At 40.9% G+C, this 27,147-nt stretch overlaps 2 protein-coding genes across 2 annotated transcripts; one reads left to right on the top strand and one right to left on the bottom strand.

The window, feature by feature from the left end:
- Window positions 1–124: 124 nt before the first annotated feature.
- Window positions 125–10,699, bottom strand: LOC133547151 (zinc finger protein 391-like). Its single transcript, XM_061892975.1, has 3 exons — window positions 10,588–10,699; window positions 6,844–7,066; window positions 125–2,071 (listed from the first exon to the last, which is right to left on the bottom strand). Exons 2-3 carry the CDS (start codon window positions 7,064–7,066, stop codon window positions 1,329–1,331), a joined length of 966 nt encoding a protein of 321 aa, XP_061748959.1. The 5' UTR covers window positions 10,588–10,699; the 3' UTR covers window positions 125–1,328.
- A 913-nt stretch (window positions 10,700–11,612) lies between these two features.
- LOC133547154 (oocyte zinc finger protein XlCOF7.1-like) lies at window positions 11,613–17,874 on the top strand. Its single transcript, XM_061892978.1, has 4 exons — window positions 11,613–11,871; window positions 16,110–16,856; window positions 16,941–17,228; window positions 17,870–17,874. Exons 2-4 carry the CDS (start codon window positions 16,160–16,162, stop codon window positions 17,872–17,874), a joined length of 990 nt encoding a protein of 329 aa, XP_061748962.1. The 5' UTR covers window positions 11,613–11,871; window positions 16,110–16,159.
- Window positions 17,875–27,147: the final 9,273 nt, after the last annotated feature.

The raw sequence follows: 27,147 nt of genomic DNA, 5'->3' as shown, positions 1-27,147 counted from the left end.
TAAAATCATTTTTAGGATATTGAATTGCAATTGAAGACAACACTTGTTCGTTCTGTGATTGGGAAACAAAATAAACTGTTTATTTTATGAATGTATGCAAAGTAAATCTATGTATAATATTGGCTTTTGCCAAAACGACAAACTTTGATTGATATTGATATTGTTTTGGGGATGTTAAAAAGAAAAACAACCATAAAAATGTTTAAAACACAATAATAGGAGTTTTTGTTTTATCCACAAATGTAAGTTTGTAAAAACAAAACCATCCTTCCACAAACAATTCAGCCATTTTCTCTCACTTTTATATTGCATAAAGGTCTGGGGACATACATATAAAATAATCACAACACAATCATCATATTACAAAAGACAGTAATAAAGATCATTAATAAACTGGATGAATAGAGACCCAACAAATGATTCATAAAGTCACACATTTTAAAATTGTATGAAAGACAACTGTTTAAATGATGTATAAAGTAAATAATAATATGCTTCCTGAAGTGGTCCAGAAGATGTTTCAGATGTGAACCAGTACATATGTATATCATATAAAGGTGATAATCTATGGGGTTATTAACAATTACAAATAAAAAAAATGTAATTCTTCAATATTTCAAACGCCTATAAAAAACTATTATGAATAATTCTAAAATTCTATTATGCATATATATACAAATAAAATGTTTTTTGTATGTGAAGTATGTCTTGTACTGTTTACACTCACCTTTTCGGTCAAATTATTTTGTTCAATATTTAATAAAAGTACATTAATGCATGTACTTGATTGATGTGCTGATGTTGTTAGAAAGTCAAAATGAAAGTCTGGACAGTTTATTTCAAATCCTGCAGTTTCATTTGCTGCTGCTGTTCTCACCAGCACACTTGTGTTTCTTACACTGGTACTTAGAAGACAATCTTTCACCACACACACTGCAACTCAACACTTTCTCTCCTGGGTGTCTTCTCATGTGTCTTACAAGGGTCGATCGGTCACAAAAGCTTCTGTTGCAGATTGAACAGGAATGCGATTTTTTCCCAGTGTGTGTTCTCATGTGTCTTTTCACATCTGTACTTCTTGTAAAACCTTTACCACAGATTGAACAGGAAAAAGCTTTTTCACCAGTGTGTGTTCTCATGTGTACTTTCACATCCTGACTTTGTGCAAAACCTTTACCACAGGTTGAACAGAAAAAAGGCTTTTCACCATTGTGTGTTCTCATGTGTACTTTCAATTTCTGACTTTCTGTAAAACCTTTACCACAGGTTGAACAGGAAAAAGGTTTTTCACCAGTGTGTGTTCTCATGTGTGCTACAAGCTTTGATCGTCAACAAAAGCTTCTGTTGCAGATTGAACAGGAATGTGATTTTTCACCAGTGTGTGTTCTAGTGTGTACTTTCAAATATAGACTTTGTGTAAAACATTTACCACAGATTGAACAGGAAAAAGGGTTTTCACCAGTGTGTGTTCTCATGTGTACTTTCAAATGTTGACTTTCTGTAAAACCTTTACCACAGATTGAACAAGAGAAAGGTTTTTCTCCAGTGTGTGTTCTCATGTGTCTTTTCAGACGACTTTGGTATTTAAAAGTTTTGTGAGAGTGAGAAGATGTGAAGTGAGTGTTGTCAGTGTGACATGTCTTATCATCTTTAGAGTCTTCATCATCAGTGTCAGGAGAGTGTGACGTTGTGTCCTCACTATCTGATAGTGGAGCTAAGAGCTTGTCTGCTTGTGATCCTCCACAGTGGTCTCCATCAGCTTCTGTTGTCATGTGTTGTGTTGAGCTGCTGCTTGGAGGCTCCCCCCCTCCCCTCTCCTCACTTTCACCTTTCACCTCATCATCTTCACTCTTCACAATCAAATGGAACTTCTCCAACCATTCTTGACTGATGCTGTGTTCCTCCTCTTCCTCTTTAAAATGCGGGGTCAGTGGGTTATTTTCTTCCCTTTGCATTTGCAATGTATGTGGCGCCTCTTCTTCCTCCTTAATGTGGAAGGGCTGTGGCTCCTCCTTGCCCATCCTGAAGCTCCACTTCTGTTGCTCAGAGAGAAGATGTTCTTCACAGACGTCTGCAGGACACAGGAAGACAAACATGGTCGAGAGGAGTCCATCTTTTTTTCAGTCACATGTCAGGAGCGATATTGATAAGATTTTACCAATTCAGATTTACTTTTCAATTCTGCTTTACGATTCGGTTATTTGTGGACTCTTTTGCTTTCAATTTCGGCAAAAAGGTGAAGAAACAGGTCGATTAGCACCTACAGTGAGGTCTTAAGAGGCCCAGACCTTACGGGTCCCCCATGGGGTGCCAGAGGACCCTAAGGAAATGTTTCTGCTTTAAAAATATCTATAAAATAAAAACATTTTTGGCTATAAATTAACAAGACACTACAAGTTATTTTGGGGTATTTCACAGAACTTTCCTCCAAAAGATCTTAGCTCCGTCCATGTCAGATGAATATCATATGGAGCTGTTTGGCCACAATACCCAGGAATATGTTTGGAGGAGAAAAGGTGAGGCCTTTAATCCCAGGAACACCATTCCCACCATCAAGCATGGTGGTGGTCGTATTATGCTCTGGGCCTGATTTGCTGCCAATGGAACTGCTGCTTTAAATGGGACAATGTAAAAGGAGGATTATCTCCAAATTCTTCAGGACAAGCTAAAATCATCAGCCTGGAGGTTGGGTCTTGGATGCTGTTGGGCGTTCCAACAGGGCAATGACCCCAAACACGTCAAAAGTGGTCAAGGAATGTCTAAATCAGGCTAGAATGAAGGTTTTAGAATGGCCTTCCCAAAGTCCTGACTTAAACGTGTGGACAAAGCTGAAGAAACAAGTCTATGTCAGAAAACCAACACATTTAGCTGTACTGCACCAATTTTGTCAAGAGGGGTGGTCAACAACCAAAAGCGCCTTATTGCAGTGAAACTTGCCAAAGGACATGCAACCAAATATTAACATTGCTGTATGTACACTTTTGACCCAGCACATTTGCTCACATGTACAGTAGACCCATAATCAATTCATAAAAAAAAAAAAAACTTTATGAATGTTTTTAGTGAGCAACAAGTGTGTGCTCCAATTACTACATCACAAAAAAATAAGAATTGTAGAAATTATTGGAAACTCAAGACAGCCATGACATTATGTTCTTTACAGGTGTATGTTAACTTTTGATCGTGACTGTATGTGTATATATATATATATATATATATATATATATATATACACACACACACACACACATAAAACCGATTTAAGTGTACCAGTAATGGTACGACAAATGTTGTTTAATTGTTTAAGTACAGTGTTTTAGTTTCCTATATTGAATGAACCTGAAAGTTCATTGAGGTGGTACTTGGACAGCCAAGTATTTTTGGTGAAAAAAGTTTGACAACTACTGACGTAGTAAACTACATTGGCAGACACCATTTTGTTTTACCTAAAACGACGTCTGCGCATAACTATCGCTTCCAATGAGATCCCGTTTTTATCTGGAGTTAACAGTAAAAGGAGAAAGCAATATCTGCGTCGTTTCATTTTTCTCTAACTACTTTCCACTGTGTTTGTTAGAAAGTTCCACAACTGTTGACGTTATCCCACGCTTGTGCTACAGCACTCATCTCATTGTGCAACATGTCAATGTTTCAAGTGGAACTAAACCTGATCTCTGAAAGAGGCACACATTATTTCCAAAGCAGGGCCCCCATCCACATATACAATACTAGAACATATCTGATGAAAGCAAACATTATTTGGTTATTTGAATTATAAGTGTGCCATACCACCTATTAGGGTTGTACAGTATACTGGTATTGGTATAGTACCGCTAATGAATCATTCGCTGTACCGTACCCTCGCATCGAAGTCACGTCGTGACATTGCGGGTTTACGAGCAGACGAGCATGTTCGGCAGCACACAATCACTGAGTACTTACAAGCAGACACAGCGTGGAGACAGAAAAGGAACAACGGATTCATTTTGGCTTAAAAACTAACAATAAAGGTGAAGTTATAACACTGAAACACCCTCAGGAAGAGGGGCTTTAAGACATAGCAAGCTAGCTAGCGGCTAACATCCATCCGCCGTCGGCAGTGTTTTAGCTACTTCTAAATCACTAATCCTCGCCTCCATGGCAACAAATAAAGTAAGTTTCTCACAAGTAACATTATCACTGGAGGACGAGGAACAGCTAAACATGCTTCACTACACACCGTAGCTCACCGGCTTCAAAATGTAAACAAACGCCACATATCTAGCCGATACTACTATGATTACGTCAATATTTTTTGGTATCACAACATTTTATTTCACTTTTTTTTTAAATGTATACAGTATTATGTTTATAAACACAGGAAATATGTCCCTGGACACATGAAGACTTTAAAGATGACCAATGTATGACCCTGTAACTACTTGGTATCGGATTGATACCCAAATTTGTGGTATCATCCAAAAACTAATGTAAAGTATCAAAGAAGAGAAGAATACGTGATTATTACATTTTAACAGAAGTGTAGATAGAACATGTTAAAAGAGAAAATAAGCAGATACTAACAGTAAATGAACAAGTAGATTAACTATCCATTTTTACAGTTTGTCCTTAATAATGTTGACAAAATAATAGGTGTATAAATGAGACAACATGTTAGTGCATATGTCAGCAGACTAATTAGGAGTCTTTGTTTGTTTACTTACTAGTAAAAGACAAGTTGTCTAGCATGTTCACTATTTTATTTAAGGACTTAACTGCAATAAGAAACATATGTTTAATATACCCTAAGTTTTTTTTGTTAAAATAAAGCCAGTAATGCCATTTTTGTGGTCCCCTTTATTGAGAAAAGTACCAAAATAAATTTGGTACCGGTAGCAAAATATTGGTATGGTTCCAACACTCCCAGCTATATTTGAATATTGTCTAATGGAAATGACTGCTGTCTGATAATCACATGAATAACCAGTGTTGGCGTTAACACACTTTTTATGTCTTTTTACGCATTGAAATCAAAAAGGACGTGCATTTCCTTAAGTCCGGGCGTCCCTGGATTGCAGAGTTTTTGGTTTTTTTAACCGACCTGCCTTCTCTGGGTCAAAACTCCAGTTTGCTTGTTTTTTTTTTTTTAACAAATATCACTTTCCGCCAGTGTTTTGTTTTGTTTATTGTGACGGTGCGTTCTTATCACGCCGTCACTTGAGGTCCGGCATGTCAGGGGGAGTGAGCGCCCTGTCGGTTGGAAGTGTGGCCGTGCCAGCAACTTGAGGGTTCCAGGTTCGATCCCCGCTTCTGCCATCCTAGTCACTGCCATTGTGTCCTTGGGCAAGACTCTTTACCCACCTGCTCCTAGTGCCACCCACACTGGTTGAAAAGTAACTGTCCGGCTTGCCCCTGACAGTTTAGTTGTGTTTTAGTTTTTCCTCTGTGTGTAGTATTTCCTGTCAGCGCCATTATTTATCTGTTTCCTGGTTGTTTCCCTGAGTGCTTTGTCTCCCCAGCTGTGGCTGATTGGCACCTGGCCACACCTGGTGTCAATCAGCCAGATACTATTTAAAGCTGCCTTCCCCACCAGTCAGTGCTGGATTATTGTCGTGTCGTGTGGATGTCACCACTACCTGTCAATGTCATTTATACTAATCGTTGTAGTGTTGTGTCTACTTCTGTTCACTCTGCTCATGTCATAGTTCCTTCGTGTCACAGTAAGTGTTTTTGCTTTTAGTCCCCAGTTAGCCTTTGTGCTAGTTTTGTTCATAGACAAGTTTGTTCTCCGCCTTGTGCGCGCCTTTTGTTTGTTCTTGTTTTAGTGTTAAATTAAATCATGTTTTCCTGCACAATGCCTGCCGCCATCTCTGCATCTTGGGGTTCAGCAACAACACCCCCTGACAGTAATTCAGATATTAGGTTTCACTATGTAAAAACGCTTTGAGTCACTAGAGAAAAGCGCTATATAAACATAATTCACATGATTGATAAGCATTCGTTTTTAAATGGTGGTGTTAAAGGTCTACAGAAAGCCACTACTAGCGACCACGCAGTCTGATAGTTTATATATCAATGATGAAATATTAACATTGCAACACATGCCAATACGGCCGCTTTAGTTTACTAAATTGCAATTTAAAATTTCCCGGGAGTTTCGTCTTGAAAATGTCGTGTAATGATGACGCGTACGCAAGACGTCACGGGTTTATAGGAAGTATGAGCGCTGCACACACACACAGCTAAAAGTCGTCTGCTTTAACCGCATAATTACACAGTATTTTGGACATCTGTGTTGCTGAATCTTTTGCAATCAAGTACTGTTTAACTCACTGAAACACTAGCAACACAATAGAAAGATAAGGGATTTCCCAGAATTGTCCTAGTAAATGTCTCTAAAAACATCGGAATTTTTTTTTTATAACCTACTTTTTTAAATTATTATTATTTTTCTAGTCCGTCGCCATTAATATCCTGAAACACTAATCATTCATCCTCGCTCAAATTAATGTGGAAATTGTCGTTTTCTCGGTCCAAATCGCTCTTTTTGTTGGAGGCTCCCATTAAAATCAATGTGAATATGTGAGGAGCCCCCACACGTGTGACGTCATTGTCTGCACTGAAAGTTGCAAACTTTATCGTCGATGTTCTCTACTAAATCCTTTCAGCAAAAATATGGCAACATCGCAAAATGATCAAGTATGACACATAGAATGGACCTGCTATCCCCCTTTAAATAAGAACATCTCATTTCAGTAGGCCTTTAAAAAGCAAACATATCTTCATCTTTAGTGATAAATGTGTCCCCCGGATGAACATGTGTCACAAACATTGTATTAGATGATATGTGGATGTTGTGCTTACTTGGACTGTGATGAAGCTGTGAGGACTCAGGTGGTTTGTCTTCATGCTCTTCAGTCTTCACAGAGACAACAGTCAGTGGAAACTTGCTGACATCAGCCTCCTCCTGCCCTACAGGACACTCTCCCTCCTGACTGATCCACACTTCCTCCTCTTCCTCTTTAATGTGGGGGGGCTGTGGATCCTCCTGCTGCTGAAGGGGACGTTCTTCTTGACGAGCGTTCATCTGTTGGACGTCCGCAAGACAACACAAACAAACTTCAGCTCAGATGTGTCAAATGTTGTTTAGTCTATCAAATATAATATTTTCCAAATGGACTGACACCACTTTGTAGTGATGTTCTTCTACACATGGAATAATCATCAGTTATCTCTATTTAATAATACAACTTTAACATTTGACAACCAAATAATAAAACAAGGTGACTCTGTAAAAAATCTGGGTATTATCTTCGACCCAACTCTCTCCTTTGAGTCACACATTAAAAACGTTACTAAAACGGCCTTCTTTCATCTCCGTAATATCGCTAAAATTCGCTCCATTTTGTCCACTAAAGACGCCGAGATCATTATCCATGCGTTTGTTACGTCTCGTCTCGATTACTGTAACGTATTATTTTCGGGTCTCCCAATGTCTAGCATTAAAAGATTACAGTTGGTACAAAATGCGGCTGCTAGACTTTTGACAAGAACAAGAAAGTTTGATCACATTACGCCTGTACTGTATATACCTTTATATACATATATACATACATATATACCTATACTGGCTCACCTGCACTGGCTTCCTGTGCACTTAAGATGTGACTTTAAGGTTTTACTACTTACGTATAAAATACTACACGGTCTAGCTCCATCCTATCTTGCCGATTGTATTGTACCGTATGTCCCGGCAAGAAATCTGCGTTCAAAAGACTCCGGCTTATTAGTGATTCCTAGAGCTCAAAAAAAGTCTGCGGGCTATAGAGCGTTTTCCGTTTGGGCTCCAGTACTCTGGAATGCCCTCCCGGTAACAGTTCGAGATGCTACCTCAGTAGAAGCATTTAAGTCTCATCTTAAAACTCATCTGTATACTCTAGCCTTTAAATAGACCTCCTTTTTAGACCAGTTGATCTGCCGCTTCTTTTCTTTTCTTTCTCCTATGTCCCCCCCTCCCTTGTGGAGGGGGTCCGGTCCGATGACCATGGATGAAGAAGTACTGACTGTCCAGAGTCGAGACCCAGGATGGACCGCTCGTCGGGACCCAGGATGGACCGCTCGCCTGTATCGGTTGGGGACATCTCTACGCTGCTGATCCGCTTGAGATGGTTTCCTGTGGACGGGACTCTCACTGCTGTCTTGGAGCCACTATGGATTGAACTTTCACAGTATCATGTTAGACCCGCTCGACATCCATTGCTTTCGGTCCCCTAGAGGGGGGGGGTTGCCCACATCTGAGGTCCTCTCCAAGGTTTCTCATAGTCATCATTGTCACTGGCGTCCCACTGGATGTGAATTCTCCCTGCCCACTGGGTGTGAGTTTTCCTTGCCCTTTTGTGGGTTCTTCCGAGGATGTTGTAGTCGTAATGATTTGTGCAGTCCTTTGAGACATTTGTGATTTGGGGCTATATAAATAAACATTGATTGATTGATCAGTTATTATTATGAATTGTGTCATTGATCCTATTTTCTGCATTTACATTAATTATTGATAAAAAGTAACAACTTATAGAAAACCTCCTGCTGGGATTTTAATACCGTCATGACTGCATGAAGTCAGTCTGCACGTATAAAAGTGTCATTGTGCTGCAGCATCAAGTGACGCCAACTGGCTCCTCCCACTACCAACCTACCAGCCAACCTTGACGTGCACCTCCAAAATAGTCCCACCTCACGTCAACGGTGACCAGGACTACAGAGCTGTGGTCGGTTGGCTTTACTTTTACGCACAATATCCTCTCCTTGTTTTCCATTACCTCCCTGCTTGGCACTCAGCATCAAGGGTTGTGATTGGGGGTTAAATCACCATAAATGATTCCCGGGCGCAGCACTGCTGCTGCCCACTGCTCCCCTCCCCTCTCAGGGGGTGATCAAGGGGATGGGTCAAATGCAGAGGACACATTTCACCACACCTAGTGTGTGTGTGACAATCATTGCTACTTTAACTTTCTTCTGCGAAAGCAACATATTTAACCTAACTGAAAACAAACAAGCTGAGATAGGTGCCAGCGCCCCCCGTGACCCCGAAAGGGAATAAGCGGTAGAAAATGGATGGATGAAAACAAACAGAAGTGCAGCGAAGGACGAATAACACATGCCAGTGAGTATATATATAAATAAATACATATATATATATATATATATATATATATATATATATATATATATATATATATATATATATATATATATATATATATATATATACAAATGTATAAATATAAACAAATATTTAGGATATTTAAGTACCTCATGTTTCGACTACAAACAAAATATTGATGCAAATTCATTTTGTGTGCAGTATATTAAAGCTTTTTTAAAATATTTAATATTTATTTAATTAAATATTTATTTTAGTCCGACTGAATAAGCATTAATTGGTTACAATTGTGCTAATAGTGTATTCGTAATAACAAAGCGCTATACCAAATAAAATGTATTATTATTATTATTATTATACCATGTTGAGGGAGTTGAGGTACAGACCGTGGACTCATTCAAGTACCTCGGGGTTTGGGTGGACAATAAGCTGGACTGGACTGTTAACACGGACCACCAGTACAAGAAAGGACAGAGCAGGCTGTACTTCCTCAGGAGACTGCACTCCTTCAACATTTGTAGAAAACTCCTGTGGATGTACTACCAGTCTGTGGTTGCCAGTGTTCTGTTCTACATGGTAGTGTGCTGGGGGGGCAGTACATCTAAGAAGGACAGCTCCAGACTTGAGAAACTGATCAGGCGGGCCGGTTCTACAATCGGAATGAAACTGGACTCACTGGTGAGGGTGGCAGAGAAGAGGACTGTTGACAAACTAGTGAGCATCCTGGATGATGCCAGTCACCCTCTGCATAGTGTTATCAGCAGCCAGAGGAGCCTGTTCAGTTCTAGACTGCTTCATCCCAAGTGCAGGACTAATAGACTCAAGAACTCCTTTGTCCCACACGCCATTAGACTGTACAACTCCTCTCTGGGACGGGGGGCGGGGGGGGATTAGGATGACAGGGGATGCAAAACAATAACAGTGCAATACCTTTTCATAACATGGTCACTACTGCCTACTTTGTCTTGTTATATTCTTATTTTACTGTTATATTGTTGTTCCCATTGTTTTTATTCTTTTTGTAATATTTCTCTATTTTGTTTCCTTTTAAACCCCCATTATTTACTTTTTACTTTTTTCTTTAAATTGATCTCAACTCTGTACACTGCTGCTGGAATTTTAATTTTCCTGAAGGAATCAATAAATTGCTATCTATCTGTCTTTCTATCTATGTGACTTATTCCAGACTTAAATTACGAGACGTTCGTTTCTTTCTAGTAACAAATATTTAATGATGTTAAGCGTGACTGTAATATACAACAAAAAAACAGTTAAAGTATTAAATAAGTCAATATAATTCTCATAGAGAACATATAAAATACACTCCTCAAGAAAAACGCTCGCATTTGCTACAAAGGCCTGCTAGCGGGCTAACGCTAGCACGTTAGCTTCGAACAACATATGAGGTAAATAAGATAAATAATATGAAAATATATCATGTATATTACCTCATAAGCCGCGTGTACAAGAGAGGAGTGGAATATATTCTTCCTATTGTTACACCAGCAACTCTTTTTTGTCTTCTGTGGCCGGGCGAAGGAAGTGTGCACCACTCACTATTGTCCCAGTGAAACACGTGTTTGAAGGAAGTGTGCACCACTCACTATTGTCCCAGTGAAACACGTGTTTGAAGGAAGTGTGCACCACTCACTATTGTCCCAGTGAAACACGTGTTTGAATGAAGTGTGCACCACTCACTATTGTCCCAGTGAAACACGCGTTTGAAGGAAGTGTGCACCACTCACTATTGTCCCAGTGAAACACGTGTTTGAAGGAAGTGTGCACCACTCACTATTGTCCCAGTGAAACACGTGTTTGAAGGAAGTGTGCACCACTCACTATTGTCCCAGTGAAACACGTGTTTGAAGGAAGTGTGCACCACTCACTATTGTCCCAGTGAAACACGTGTTTGAAGGAAGTGTGCACCACTCACTAGTGTCCCAGTGAAACACGTGTTTGAAGGAAGTGTGCACCACTCACTATTGTCCCAGTGAAACACGTGTTTGAAGGAAGTGTGCACCACTCACTATTGTCCCAGTGAAACACGTGTTTGAAGGAAGTGTGCACCACTCACTATTGTCCCAGTGAAACACGTGTTTGAAGGAAGTGTGCACCACTCACTATTGTCCCAGTGAAACACGTGTTTGAAGGAAGTGTGCACCACTCACTATTGTCCCAGTGAAACACGTGTTTGAAGGAAGTGTGCACCACTCACTATTGTCCCAGTGAAACACGTGTTTGAAGGAAGTGTGCACCACTCACTATTGTCCCAGTGAAACACGTGTTTGAAGGAAGTGTGCACCACTCACTATTGTCCCAGTGAAACACGTGTTTGAAGGAAGTGTGCACCACTCACTATTGTCCCAGTGAAACACCTGTTTGAAGGAAGTGTGCACCACTCACTATTGTCCAAGTGAAACGCGTGTTTGGCCAACATTTGTTCCGCGGTTGAGAACACTTCGATGACGTCACACAGAAGGAAGAACAAAACAAGATGGCGTCTGGCGGAGAATACGTTGTTTTGGTTATTATGGTTTCTAGGTCTTAATTACAACGTACATGTGCACATGTGTGTCGTTTAACAGAGTAAACGTCGTTATTAATTGTTTGTATGCGGATACATTAGTCTGAGTGCACTTTGACGTGCTAGCCTAGCCTGCTGGTTAGCTTAGCTTGTTAGCTGCTAACAAAGAGAGGCGGAAGTGATCGACACATCAAAGCAGAGATCCAATGTAAGTGTAAAGTGTTTTTATTGTGTGAACATGTCTATATTACAAATGATGTGAGTGTTGCTGAATCAGCGACTAACTGCTGCCATTGAAGAAATATTTGTGATGTTAGAAAAAAAAACGATAGCAGAGTACAAGGAGGAATTTTGTCCAACAAAAGAGGAGAAGGAGCAACAACATCAACTACTGGACGCTGTTTTCAAGAAACATCAAGTTGTGTTACACATCCATCCTTCCATCTTCTTCTGCTTATCTGAGGTCGGGTCGCGGGGGCAGCAGCCTAAGCAGGGAACCCCAGACTTTCCTCTCCCCAGCCACTTCGTCCAGCTCTTCCCGGGGGATCCCAAGGCGTTCCCAGGTCAGCCAGGAGACATAGTCTATTCCCCGTTGCCTCCTACCGGTTGGACGTGCCCTAAACACCTCCCTAGGGAGGCGTTCGGGTGGCATCCTGACCAGATGCCTGAACCACCTCATCTGGCTGTTCTCGATGTGGAGGAGCAGCGGCTTTACTTTGAGTTCCTCCCAGATGACAGAGCTTCTCAGCCTATCTCTAAGGGAGAGCCCCGCCACATGGCGGAGGAAACTCATTTAGAATAGAATAGAATAGACTTAATTGTCATTATATTTGCATATAACGAGATTAAAGACTCCAACTAAAGGTGCGGTAGTGGGAACAAATATAGGTTTAAATAAATAACACAAGAGCTAATAAGGGAAAACGAACACTTGAAATAAACAGACCGCTTCGGCTGCTTGTACCCGTGATCTTATCCTTTCGGTCATAACACAAAGCTCATGACCATAGGTGAGGATGGGAACTTAGATTGACCGGTAAACTGAGAGCTTTGCCTTCCGGCTCAGCTCCTTCTTAACCACAACGGATCCATACAACGTCCGCATTACTGCAGACGCCGCACCGATCCGCCTGTCGATCTCACGATCCACTCTTCCCTCGCTTGTGAACAAGACTCCTAGGTACTTGAACTCCTCCACTTGGGGCAGGGTCTCCTCCCCAACCCGGAGATGACACCCCACCCTTTTCTGTACGAGAACCTTGGACTCGGACTTGGAGGTTCTGATTCTCATCCCAGTCGCTTCACACTCTGTTGCAAACCGATCCAGTTAGAGCTAAAGTTCCTGGCCAGATGAAGAGACCTAATCGTGCAGCCACCAAACCGGATCCCCTCAACGCCTTGACTGCGCCTAGAAATTCTGTCCATAAAAGTTATGAACAAAATAGGCGCTTTGGTGGAGTCCAACCCTCACTGGAAAAGTGTCCGACTTACTGCCGGCAATGCGGACCAAGTTCTGACACTGATCGTACAGGGAGCGGACCGCCACAATCAGACAGTCCGATACCCCATACTCTCTGAGCACTCCCCACAGGACTTGCCGAGGGACACGGTTGAATGCCTTCTCCAAGCCCACAAAACACATGTAGACTGGTTGGGCAAACTCCCATGCACCCTCAAGAACCCTGCCCAGAGTATAGACCTGGTCCACAGTTCCACGACCAGGACCAAAACCACACTGTTCCTCCTAAATCTGAGGTTCGACTGTCTGACTTAGGCTCCTCTCCAGTACACCTGAATAGACCTTCCCGGGAAGGCTGAGGATGCTTCTACATATTGACACAAATATATAAAAAACAGTAACCTTATGACGGATGCTTTTGCAATTGTTTTATTTGATCTTTCCCAACACCTGGTGGCCACAATAATTCATGAAGTCAAGCTCATGGCAAAGAATGTTGGCTAACGCAGACTTGTTTGTTACTGGATACTTGCTATCAGACTTTTGTTTTGGAGACTTTGTGTACGTATTAAGCAACTATAATTATTTGATATGCTTAAAAGTGCTGTTTTAGCTTAGCTGTTGTGTAGCTGCTCGCTCCTTGTAGCTTACAGCAGGTGTGTCCAAAGTGCAGCCCATAACTATGTTTTTAATTGACAACGGGGAATTTTGAAAATGTGGTATTTGCGTGTCGGTCCAATCAGCAGCAGTTACGCCCTGTTTCATCATTGGACCTAAGTCTTTGGCTTGGTAGGCGGGTACGAGGCTACCAAGCCAGGTGGTACGAGCACGAGCACGGAGGAGCCTTTGTAGTGGTGTCGCAGCTCAGTGGTCGTGCCGTCAGGTAACACCAGGAAGGTTCCTTCTGTGCGATATTGACTGGTGCTTTTTTTCTCCCTGGACTCTGACTTCATATCTGGTGTTGTCCCTCAGACCTCGGCCAAGAAGCCACGTAAACAGTGTGAAGAATGTGGGCGATAAGAGTGTGTGTGCGTGGGCATGAACTTGCACCCACTTTCAACTGGAACTCAGGACATATGATTAGTTGCACGGCCTATTCTAATCTATATTAAACAGCGTCCGGGGCTTGCGTCCACTGCGGGGGTGCGTCATCGCTCTCTCGGTGTGGGTCGTTGCGCTCTTCGTCTGCTGGCCGTTGTTTCCTCCTCCGTGCTGCTCTCCCGCTCGTTCCTCCCTCGCCCTTTTTGTACTCTAGCAGCAGATAGACAGATTGTAAGCAGGTGTGTAATATACGCACCTGGCTCAGATTGCCGCTGCAGTGTCGCTTCGCGTGTGTCATGCCTCTCCTCGCCGCCGCATGCCCCGCCTCCTGGCCTCCAGGTGGGCCCGCGCTGCTGCTTTCCGCCCATTGTCGGCCCGTCGGCTGTGTCTCTCCACACATACAATGTCTGCTTTCACTGGGATGCCGACTGATGGGATGTTCATATCTTCCCGTTTAGATGAAGAATTAATCATCGCAAACGGTTAAAAAGGGTGGGTGCAAAAGAGCATATTACTTAATCTTTCTAGCCATCTCTAGGTCTAAGTTGGATGTCAGTGTTGACCAAGTTCTCGGTTTATGTCCACAACCTTCTACTACATAAGTGAGAAGCATGATTTATATTCTAGAATTAGCTTTCACCATCTTAGAGGTGAGGAAGCAGCTCAGTATGTCAATATAGCAGCATAAGCTAGTTACTTCTGTGATCAATGCGCCGCTAAAAGTAGGTCCTTAGTGTTAGCGCTTATAATAACAATATCACTAATACTTGGTTAATATTCGGGTCACAAAATGTAAATGGAGTATTGTTGGCAGTTTTTTTGGAGGACTTTGTGGGTCTAATAGAGGAGCTCCCATTGACTCCAATGTTAGCTGATTTTTGCTCACGTTTATTTAATAATTAAATTTATAAAAGTTTAAAACATATGTCTTACATAAGGATTGTGAATGATAGGCATCATTTTAAAAAGTGCAGTTTCCTTTGAATTTGTCAGATAAGTAAACAGTCCTTCAAATTAAAGATGTAAAACAATTGAGGTTGTTTATAGATATTATCCACTATGAAGTTACAGTCAAACTAAGCACACAAGGGAAAGTACATTCATATACACATGAAGTACACACGTGTGTAAGAATCATGTTAACCACCAAAATATTGTCTCGTTCTCCTAAAGCCAATATCGAGTATCCTTTGGTGAGCTGACCGTATCGTCACACCCTTAGTTGAAAGCACACCATCCCCATGACATGACACTTCCACGTGATGTAGAACAGTAGTCCCACATTTTAAACATACACACACATCTGAAGAATATTAAAAAATAAATTTGGTGGGCCAAACAAAATGACTTGGCGAACTAATGTTTGGTATGGGCGATATGACCTCAAATCTATATCCTAACAACAATACATGTCACGATATATAATTTGGTGTATAATTGATACTAGAAGAATTTTAAAGTGGGTTACAAAAGCTCCTAATTTGGCAGCTGACATATGCAGTAACATATTGTATCATTTATAATTGTATTATTTTGTTGAAAAAAATATTTTTAATGTACTTGTTTATTTACTGTTAATATCTGGTTACTTTATTTGAGAAAATAATACTGGAAATGATGTAATATTTTACTGCATATTTCAACAACTAAATTAGGAGCCTGTGTAGCCTGTTTTAAAATGGTTCTGTTAGTAATTCAATATGAAATAATATATCGTAAAATCAATTTTAAACCAAATCGTTTATCCATAGTAAAAAGTCCTGTTGTTCTAGTTGGTTTTTCTTTTCCTGTGAAAAATGTTGTAAAGAGTAACGTGTTTGTGCATCACTGAGATTTCAAGACAGTTCATACAATAACTTGTTTTTCCTAAGTGCATGTCAAAGTACTGAATGCATTATGTGACTGAGCAGATATGGATGTTTCTCAAACTTGTGTTTGTCTTGCAGACGTCTGTGAAGAACATCTTCACCCTGAGCAACAGAAGTGGAGCTTCAGGATGCAGACGGAGGAGCCACAGCACAACCTCATTAAGAAGGAAGAGGAATACCCACTGATCCCCCATTTTAAAAATGAAGAGGAATACCCACTGATCCCCCATTTTAAAAATGAAGAGGAACACCAATGGCTACCCTTTTTTAAAGAGGAGATGGAGGAACCACTGACACCACATTTTAAAAAGGAAGCGGTGGATCCACCGAGCCCTCACATTAAGGCGGAAGAGGAGGACCCACTGACCCCTCACATTAAAGAGGAAGAGGAGGAACACAGCATCAGTCAGCAGGGAGAGCATCTTGAAGGACTGGAGGAGGTTGATGTCACCAAGATGCCAGTGACTGGTGTCCCTGTGAAGAGTGAAGATGATGAGGTGAAAGGTGAAAGTGAGGAGAGGGGAGGGGGGGAGCCTCCAAGCAGCAGCTCAACACAACACATGACAACAGAAGCTGATGGAGACCACTGTGGAGGATCACAAGCAGACAAGCTCTTAGCTCCACTATCAGATAGTGAGGACACAACGTCACACTCTCCTGACACTGATGATGAAGACTCTAAAGATGATAAGACATGTCACACTGACAACACTCACTTCACATCTTCTCACTCTCACAAAACTTTTAAATACCATTGTCATCTGAAAGAACACATGAGAACACACACTGGAGAAAGACATTTTTTGTGTTCAATCTGCGGTAAAGGTTTTGCACAAAGTCACGATTTGAAAAGACACATGAGAACACACACTGGAGAAAGATATTTTTTGTGTTCGATCTGCGGTAAAGATTTTACTCAAAGATACATTTTGAAAATACACATGAGAATACACACTGGAGAAAAACCTTTTTCCTGCTCAGAATGTGGTAAAAGTTTTGGAAAAAATCAAAGTTTAAAAGTACACATGAGAACACACACAGGAGAAAAACCGTTTTCCTGCTCAGAATGTGGTAAAAGTTTTGTAAGAAATGAACGTTTAAATGCACACATGAGATCACACACTGGAGAAAAACCTTTTTCATGTTCAATCTGCGGTAAAGATTTTACTCGAAAGAACTACTTGAAAATACACATGAGTACACACACTGGTGAAAAACCTTATACTTGTTCAGTATGTTGTAGAAGTTTTATACAAAGTATGCATTTGAAAAGACACATGAGAAGACACACTGGAGAAAAACCTTTTTCATGTTCAGTCTGCAGTAAAGATTTTACTCAAATGCACCATTTCAAAGCACACATGACAAGACACACTGCAGACAAACCTTAAACATGTTCAGTGTGTTGTAAAAGTTGTATACAAAGTCCGTATTTTGAAAAGACTCATGAGAAGACACCCAGGAGAGAAAGTGTTGAGTTGCAGTGTGTGTGGTGAAAGATTGTCTTCTAAGTAGCAGTGTAAGAAACACAAGTGTGCTGGTGAGAACAGCAGCAGCAAATGAAACTGCAGGATTTGAAATAAACTGTCAAATCTTAACTTCGACTTTGTAACAACATCAGCACATAGATTCTAACATTTATAGATTAGATATTTCAGATTATTGCTTTTTTCAGTCAAGTACATGTTTTAATATACAACATTGTGTACTTTTATTTAAAAATGAACACAACACTTTGACTGTAAAGATGAGAATAAACAGGACAAAACATGTTACGAATACTTTTTATGTGTATAGATATATTCAGAAATCATGTTTGATTTTTAATGATGTTGTAGAGTAACTCCTTTATATGATGTACATATTTGTTTTACATGTGTTCATACCTTTGCTTTTGAATACACATAAATCCCTCTTAATTCAAATTTAGTGGTTCACACTTGAAACACCTTCTGGACCACTTCTGGAAACATATTATTATTTACTTTATACATTTTCAGCAGTTGTCTTTTATACAAGATCATTTACTTTTAAAATCTGTGACTTTATGAATCATTTGTTGGGTCTCAATAATCAATTTTTTTTAATTAATCTGTATTACTCTCTTTTGTAATATGAATATTGTTTTATATGTATGTCCCCTTTATGCAATATGTAGATTAGAGAAAATGGCAACATTATATGTGGAAGGTTATGAAGGATAGTTTTGTTTTTAATAATCTACATTTCTTATTTTTTTTTAAAACTACACATGACAATTTAAAAAAAAAAAGTTGTTTATGATTTTGTTCCCCCTTTTTTAGAATCCCTCAAACATTATCAATTTCAGAAAACATGGGGAAGTTTGGATTGTTAGGGAAAAGTCAATAAAAGTCAATCCATCCATTGTTTCTACCACTTGTCCCTTTCATTTTTTATGTATAGCATTTAATCACAAACTTGTCCGCCAAAGGGTGTTGTGTTTTGGAGAAACTCCTTCTGTCAGAGTGCTGTTCAACACAGTAAAGAGGAACCCAAGGATGTGCAGGACGCTGAGTAAAACACATTTTTTACTGCGGAAATCTACTCACAAAAACAATCCAAACAGGAGGAAACAAAAAGCGACAGTGCGAAAGAGAGAAGACAAAATGTGTATTGTGGACAAAATAAAAGATACATATATACAAAAATGAACTAAACTTGGTTTGGAGTTACAAGACGTGCACACTACAAAACAACACCAAGATGGATGGCACTGGGAATGGCCAAGGTAGCAAAATACTCGAAATATGGAATCAACTGGCGTGGAGTGGATTAACCGAGTGCTATCCAGCTGTCAATGTGCTGCTTAAGTAGCACCAGGGTCAATTGGAGGCAGCTGTGCACGTCCCACAACTCCGCCCACAAAGGCAACACAGGGACTTTAGGAGGAAGGAGAAATGTAAGAACAAGATCAACTGCACCAAAAGAGGAAAACTGACAATACAAACCACAAGGTGGCAGCAGGTGGTGACAACTTTCCTCAAATTAAATTTGGGAAAAAAATGGACTGACCATAAGAGATAAATCATCACAAATGAAGTTAAATCATTCAAAAGTTTACCTTTGTAATTCACTTCTATCCAAATAAATCCAGGATGGTTCTCCAGAATGTTCCATTCGAGAATGCTGTCAAACTGTTATGTCTACTAGGAAAATTAAATTCCAATACATTGTTAAATATTTGAATATTTGTACGAAAATAAGTTGTATGTCTTTGTTTAGAAATTTTGAAATCGACAGGTTTACTTTTATTTTCACAATAAGTAAATAGTATATAATAAAATAGTTTTACCGTTGTGGGAAACTGGTTGTACTTATTTCTCTCGCGAGATCTGGAAGAGGGAGCTGCCTAGATGTTTCTCTCGCGAGATCTGACAACACTGCGCGCGAACCAAACACGGCGAGGATAAAGCAAGATGGCGTCTGACGGTGAAGACGTTATTGCAGTCGTCACAGTTCAATGTTCTTAATCTGTGCCTCCATGTACACATATATGTCCTTTATTACACTCTAGTAAATAGAGTAAACATCGTTAATAACTGTTTGCATCTGGTTATATTAGTCTGAGCGCACTTTGATGCTTCTCGAGCTAGCTTAGCTAGCTAGTTAGCTTAGCTTGTTAGCTGCTAACAAAGAGAGGCGGAAGTGATCAAAACACATCACTAAGTAAAGATCAAGTGTGAGTGTAAAGTGTTGTGATTGTGTGAAAATGTGCCAAAGAACGACAGCAGAGTACGAGGAGGAACTTTGTCCAACAAAAGAGGAGAAGGAGCGACAACATGAAAAACATCAAGTTGTGTTACACAGAACAGGTTTGTTTACTTCTTACTCTCACATCTTTACTAACTTTATATTTCATTATTAACACTATTCTTAAATAGATTGTCTACAGGAAGATGAATTGTTATGTGAGGATGATGCACTGATTGTTTTACATTGTTCATAAAAACGAGACAGTGCCAGACACACAATATTTATGAGAGGTTGATGTTTGTAACAATGTGTATCAACATGTTTACACAAAACTCACACAGTCACCGGGGGAATATTCCAGAGAGCAGGTTAAGTGCAAAGTCCTGAGTATGTAAAGCTCGAGAGTTTTACCTCCAAAAATAAGAGAGGTAAGACAAAGTCAGAGTCAGTTACCATGGTGACTGATGCTGTAAACCTAGCCTGCTAGCTGGCAGGTTTGACAAGTTATATATGTGTGTCAAAGCATACTGACCTGTTATTTCCTTCATGTCGGTGCACCCTCCCTGAGATCGGTAGGTTGTGAGTTCAAACCCCAACCCAGTCACACCAAAGACTATAAAAATGGGACCCATTACTTCTCTGCCTTGCACTCAGCATCAAGGGTTGTAATCGGGGTTTAATCACCATAAAAGTTATTCCCGGGCGTGGCCACCGCTGCTGCTCACTGCTCCCCTCACCTCCCAGGGTGTGATCAAGGGTGATGGGCCAAATGCAGAAAATAATCTCCCCACACCTAGTGTGTGTGTGACAATCATTGGTACTTTAACGTTTAACGTGGCAGTGATCGTCGAAAAAACAAAGCCTGATCTAAAGATGACATCTTGATCTCATACCATCTCAAACCAATTGGCCGTTCATTATTAAGTGAAATGTTTTATAGTCGCTTAAATTTGTCTTTAACCAAGCAACACTGTTTTATTCAGTTACTCAACTAATCGGAAACATTTCCAGTAGAACACTTGATTAATAACATTTTCAATAGCCACAACCCTATATTTCATGTACAATTTAATATTTAGCATGTAGGAGTTAAAATGTGTTTTGTTTGTGTCCTGTAGACATCCATCAGCTGATTGGACACCAAGAAGAATGTCTCCCTCATCTGCAGGGGGACAGTTTCACTTTAGAGTATCCACAGCTCTCAAATTTTAAAGGGGACAAGGAGGTTCCACAGCCCTCTTATTTTAAAGAAGAAGAGGGGGGAGAGTGTCCTGTAGGGCAGGAGGAGGCTGATGTCAGCAAGTTTCCACTGACTGTTGTCTCTGTGAAGACTGAAGAGCATGAAGACAAACCACCTGAGTCCTCACAGCTTCATCACAGTCCAAGTAAGCACAACATCCACATATCATCTAATACAATGTTTGTGACACATGTTCATCCGGGGGACACATTTATCACTAAAGATGGAGATATGTTTGCTTTTTAACACCACCATTTAAAAATGATTGCTCATCAATCATCAACAGTGTAATTGCTGGGGTGTAACCATGTGACCTAGAGGCCGTCCTCCTTACCTCACGTGGTCAAATGAAGGCAAACATTCAATATGGCTACTGTTTATTTACCTTTAGCAGTACATGTGTCAGCATATTTCAAAGGTTTAGTGGTGAAGATAAGAGATGTACACCAAGTACCATTTTTTTAGTACTGGTTCCTAATTATGTTGTCCATGAGGACCGTGAAGATTCTGGACTAAAGACACAACTATTTGTATTTTTAATTCCAGCTGACTGACGTAACTATGATACATTTTCACATTGAGTTCAGCTGCCGCTGCTACACATTACAATCAGCTTTGAATGATGACAAATAAGGAAGCAACCAAAGTTTGATGTGTGTGTTATTGAGAAGAAGATGACATTACTGCATTTCACCTTGCACTGCACACATAGTTGACTTCTTTAAATTTTCCTGAAGGAACTCTCCTGAAGGAATCAATGAAGTACTATCTATCTATCTATTTAAGACTTCAAATAAACAGCTGCTGATAAAAGACTTCCCTGCTTTAAAATGTTACAGAACATCATGTTGGAGGTGTTCAAACTCTTGTGCTAATAGAAATGCTATTTAAAATGCCTTTTTTCCAGGTTTTTATTTCCACAAATGACATGTAGTACCGACAAGAGTACTGATAAATACTGGTATCGATAAGGAATATTTATTAGGGTATCATATCCATGAATCTATAAATTTACATCTCTACTGAAAATACAAGCCAGATATCTTAAAAAAATAAAATCATTTTTTATTTGGATTTAGTTACTACTCCGCTGTCCAACAATGTCTCAACACCGTTGAGAGATGAATTAATGTAGTTTATTTTTACTAATTAGCTATGTTTTGTTGATGTTAAACATCAGAATCAGACACATTTTTATTAACCCCCTAGGGGAAATTAAAATGTTCAGCAGAATCCCATTCAAGGTCAGACAAACATTCTAGGGAGACAGAACAGGATCGCTGACGGGTCTGCCAACTTGCGGCGCCCCTTGCAAAAAAGGTGAGATACATACAGGTAAACAAGTGGGGGCAATGAGAGAAAAAAAAAAAATTGGTCCAAGCCTGGGCCCCTGGAGAGGGGGTCCAGACTGAGGCCAAGGGAAGAAAACAACTCATTGCCATAGCACACATTCCTCTTTCATGTGTGGAAGAGGGAAACATCAAAGAGGACAAAGAACATTAAAAGAGCAGAGCTGATGCAACCAGCCACTTCTACATACATACATGAATAAAAAGTAAAAGAAACATATACACTGTGGTGGCTTTTGCGGTGTCCCACGCCATTGTCTGTTGGGGTGAAGGGAGCTTGGCCAGAGACGGGAGCAGACCCAACAAAGCAACCAAGAGAGCCGACTCCACTCTCGGCCGCCAAACCAAGTCTCGGCCAGTGTCCAGTCCGCATGGATGAGTGAGGATACGTCCAAAGAGACCGAGGTGTCCGATACCTGCTCATTCAGCCAAGACACTGTGAAGCTTTTCCGTCCCGGCGCTCAGTGCTAGCTCTGCAGTCCTGTCTCTTCATCTGCATCTCCTCCAGTCCCTCCAAACGGACTCTGGTGTGGCAGAAACCCAGCAGCTGGTCTCCATGGCCAAAAGGCTCTCAGGAGGCAGATCCAGAAGTTCACAAAAAAGCACCGCAGAAGTCACGAAAGTGCCACCCCTTGTCACACAGTCCCAAAAGGTCCGGACCAAAAGGCAAAAAAAAAAAAAATAATACATATATATATATATATATATATATATATACCGTATTTTCCGCGCTATAAGCCGCACTTAAAAACCAAAAATGTTCTCAAAAGATGATAGTGCGGCTTATAACCCGGTGCGCCTTATATATGTATTAATATAAATATTTATTTTCATAGAGTTTAGGTTTCGCAACTACGGTAAACAGCCGCCATCTTTTTTCCCCGTAGAAGAGGAAGCGCTTCTTCTTCTACGGTAAGCAACCGCCAAGGTAAGCGCCCGCCCACCTGGAAAGAGGAAGTGCTTCTTCTTCTACGGTAAGCACCCGCCCACCTGGAAAGAGGAAGCGCTTCTTCTTCTACGGTACGCAACCGCCAAGGTAAGCACCCGCCCCCGTAGAAGAAGAAGCGCGCGGCTAATCCGAATTTAAACTCAAGGAAATAAGTCACGCAGAAGAACACGGAAATAGAGCAGCAGCGAGAGAATTGAACATAAATGAATCAATGGTGCTTAGGTGGAGGAAGCAACAAGATGACCTGCGCCAAGTAAAGAAGACAACACAGAGTTTGAGGGAACAAAGCAAGATGGCAACAGTTGGAGGACAAACTCGAGCAGCAAGCAGAAGTGTCAGTACCATCACTATTCCAATGAAGGCAACAGCGCCAGCAAGCGAACTTCACTTGGATGATTTTAAAAGGTGGTGCTTCTTGGTGTTTCCGGTTCATGAAAAGATGCAATCTCTCCATCCGCACACGGACTACTATTTCACAGCAACTGCCAAAAGACTTTCAAGAAAAGCTGGCTACTTTCCACGCATATTGTAAAAACAAGATAGCTGAAAAAAGATCCGGCCAGGAAGGCAGGATTCATGGAACTGTCGGACAGCAACAGCGACACTGACTCTGATGACTTCGACAAGACGGAGCCCGCCATTTTGGATGCCGTATTCGCCCAATTTTTTAATTCAGACACCGAAGAAGAAAAATTCGAGGGATTTATGGATGAGGAATAACTTCTGAAGGTGAGCTTTAAATGTTTATTTTGTGTGCTGTGACATTAACGTTCGAGCAAAGTTGAGTTATTGATGTTGCTATTGCTCTGCAATATTTTGAGTGTTACTATTGTTGTGATTGCACATTCGCACATTGGCTTGTATTATTAAAGTTTGACTGACCTATCGGACTGTTTTTTTGACATTCCCTTTAGCGCAGCGTGGGCGCGGCTTATGACCCGGTGCGGCTTATAGGTTTACAAAGTTTTTAAATATGCCATTCATTGAAGGTGCGGCTTATAACACGGGGCGGCTTATAGCGCGGAAAATACGGTATATATATATATATATATATATATATATATATATATATATATATATATATATATATATATATATATATATGTATATAAACATGAAAAGAAGAGGGAAACACAAAAGGATGACACAAGAGCACAGAGTTCCTGCCAACAGCAGCCACTACAGGGTCGCCATCTTGGGGGAAAAAAAAAAAAAATGCAGCATACCAGCTACAACAACACACAAATCAGAAAAGTTTCCTAAAGGAAAATGTTCATATTTAAATAAGTAGAGTAAATAAATCATAAAGAGGATTTTACAGTTTAAATGCAAATGTTGATGCTCCTCTTAGACACTGTTCTTTGTTCTCTTTCGGGTGTACAAGCAGCTGTCTTCTTTGTATGTAAGTGTTTTACTGCTGTGTTTATTTTTTTCATGAGTTTTTGTATTGCTTCGCTGATGTACCGTATGGTTTTGACATCTTGAAAGTCAACGTGGGGACTGATGAGATCCTCAGAGACAGAACAGCGGCAAACAGCTTCCCGCCAAGAAAAAGAAGAGGGCCAAGAAAAAAGTGTCGGCCGACAAGGGCAAGAAGAGCGACGCCCAAGCAGGACGCTCCTCGTCCAGCCCCAAGAAGTCCAGAGCGGGGAGCAAGTCCAAGGCCATCGTCATGGACTCCAGCACAGACAACGAGAAGCATGACGAGGAAGAGAAGGTGACGGCGAGGGACAAGTCGTTGGAAAAAGAGGAAGAGTCGTTGGAAAAAGAGTTGAAAACTTACCTGCAGGACTAAGTGTGCACTTGGATCTTCAATCCGCCAAACTCTTCCCACATGGGAGGAATGTGGGAAAGACTAATTGGCATCACGCGCCGTATCCTGGATGCATTGCTCCTTAAGGAGGGAGGCTCTCACCTTTCTCATGAGGTGCTCACCACTCTCATGGCTGAGGTCATGGCAATTATAAACGCAAGACCTCTCATTCCAGTTTCAACTGACCCAGAGATGCCAGCAATACTAACACCTGCAACCTTGCTGACACTGAAGAGAGACGTCATATCTGCACCGCCAGGAGACTTCAACGTGAAAGACATCCACTCGCAACAATGGCGGAAAGTCCAATCTCTCTCTGATAGATTCTGGAAGCGATGGAAACAAGAATACCTGTCAACCATACAAACTAGGAGAAGAGACTCGGCTGAACGCCGCTGTGCTACCTCCAGCACGAGCCCCCCCTTCCACAAGCGGATGCCAGACGCTCTCTCTACGGTCTAAAACTACCTCTAGGGGTGAGTGGGGGTAGGAACTGAAAGAGGTAGACAGAATGGGAGGAAAAGTCACAGGGGAAGGGGGCCAAGTCACAGGTGGAGGGGTTTCAGAGGGGACTCTGCCACCACCATTGCCCCAATAATCACACATATAATAAACTTCTCAATCAAACAAGGCCAGTTACCCAAGGATTTCAAGATAGCAAGAGTAACCCCCCTTTATAAAAAAAGGAAGCAAATTAGAACCTGGTAACTACCGACCTGTTTCTATGCTCAGTTCCATTTTGAAAGTAATGGAAAAAATAGTTTATGAACAGGTTGATGGATACCTTGCTACTAATAAACTAATGTACAAATTCCAATCCGGCTTCAGAACTAAGCACTCCACTGCCACATGCCTTCTCTATCTGAGCGACCACATCAAACATGAGGTGGACGCGGGCAAATACTGCGGCATGGTCATGCTGGACATTCAGAAGGCCTTTGACACCGTTAACCACGCTATACTGTTGGATAAGCTCCGAGCAATCGGATTCGATGAAACCTCATCAAGCTGGATGCAATCTTACTTGGAGGGGAAGAAACAGGTGGTAGAGGTGCCCCTCCCCTCTCAGTAAGCTGTGGAGTCCCCCAAGGCAGTATACTAGGACCTTTACTGTTCCTAATATACGTAAATGACATGCCATCAGCATGCCACTGTGAATTCTTCCTGTTTGTGGATGACTCGGCCCTGCTGGTATCCGGCAAGGACAAGTCACAGGTGGAACAAATCCTCAGTGCTGAACTACTTAATATTTGCACCTGGCTCTCTGACAACAAGCTATCCATACACTTAGGTAAAACGGAATCCATCCTATATGGGTCCCATATCAACCTTAAAGGGGAACATTATCACCAGACCTATGTAAGCGTCAATATATACCTTGATGTTGCAGAAAAAAGACCATATATTTTTTTAACCGATTTCCGAACTCTAAATGGGTGAATTTTGGCGAATTAAACGCCTCTCTGTTTATCGCTCTCGGAGTGATGACGTCAGAACGTGACGTCACCTAGGTAGAGAACAGCATTTTTCTCCACCACATTACAAACACAAGTCAAATCAGCTCTGTTATTTTCCGTTTTTTCGACTGTTTTCCGGTACCTTGGAGACATCATGCCTCGTCGGTGTGTTGTCGGAGGGTGTAACAACACGATCAGGGAATGATTCTAGTTGATTTATGTAGAATGTGCATCGATTAGCACGGCATGCTAATCGATGCTAACATGCTATTTAGGCTAGCTGTGTATACATATTGCAGCATTACGCCTCATTTGTAGCTATATTTATATCCAGCCTTTCCCTCCACCCACATTTAATGTCAAAAAAACACATCCCAATCGACGGATTTAAGTTGCTCCAGTGTCAAGAAATGCGAAAGTCCCTCGTTTGGTTTTTACCGGCGATGCTACGACAGAGATGGCAAGAATGTGTGGATATCATGCGACACTCAAAGCAGATGCATTCCCAACGATAAAGTCAACAAAATCACAAAGGTGAGTTTTGTTGATGTTGTTGACTTATGTGCTAATCAAACATATGCTAACATGCTATTT

This window comes from Nerophis ophidion, unplaced genomic scaffold (assembly GCF_033978795.1).
Source record: "Nerophis ophidion isolate RoL-2023_Sa unplaced genomic scaffold, RoL_Noph_v1.0 HiC_scaffold_75, whole genome shotgun sequence".
NCBI classification, from domain to species: Eukaryota; Metazoa; Chordata; class Actinopteri; order Syngnathiformes; family Syngnathidae; genus Nerophis; species Nerophis ophidion.
Note: the sequence above shows the minus strand (reverse complement) of the source record. Positions and strands in the feature narration are given on the sequence as shown.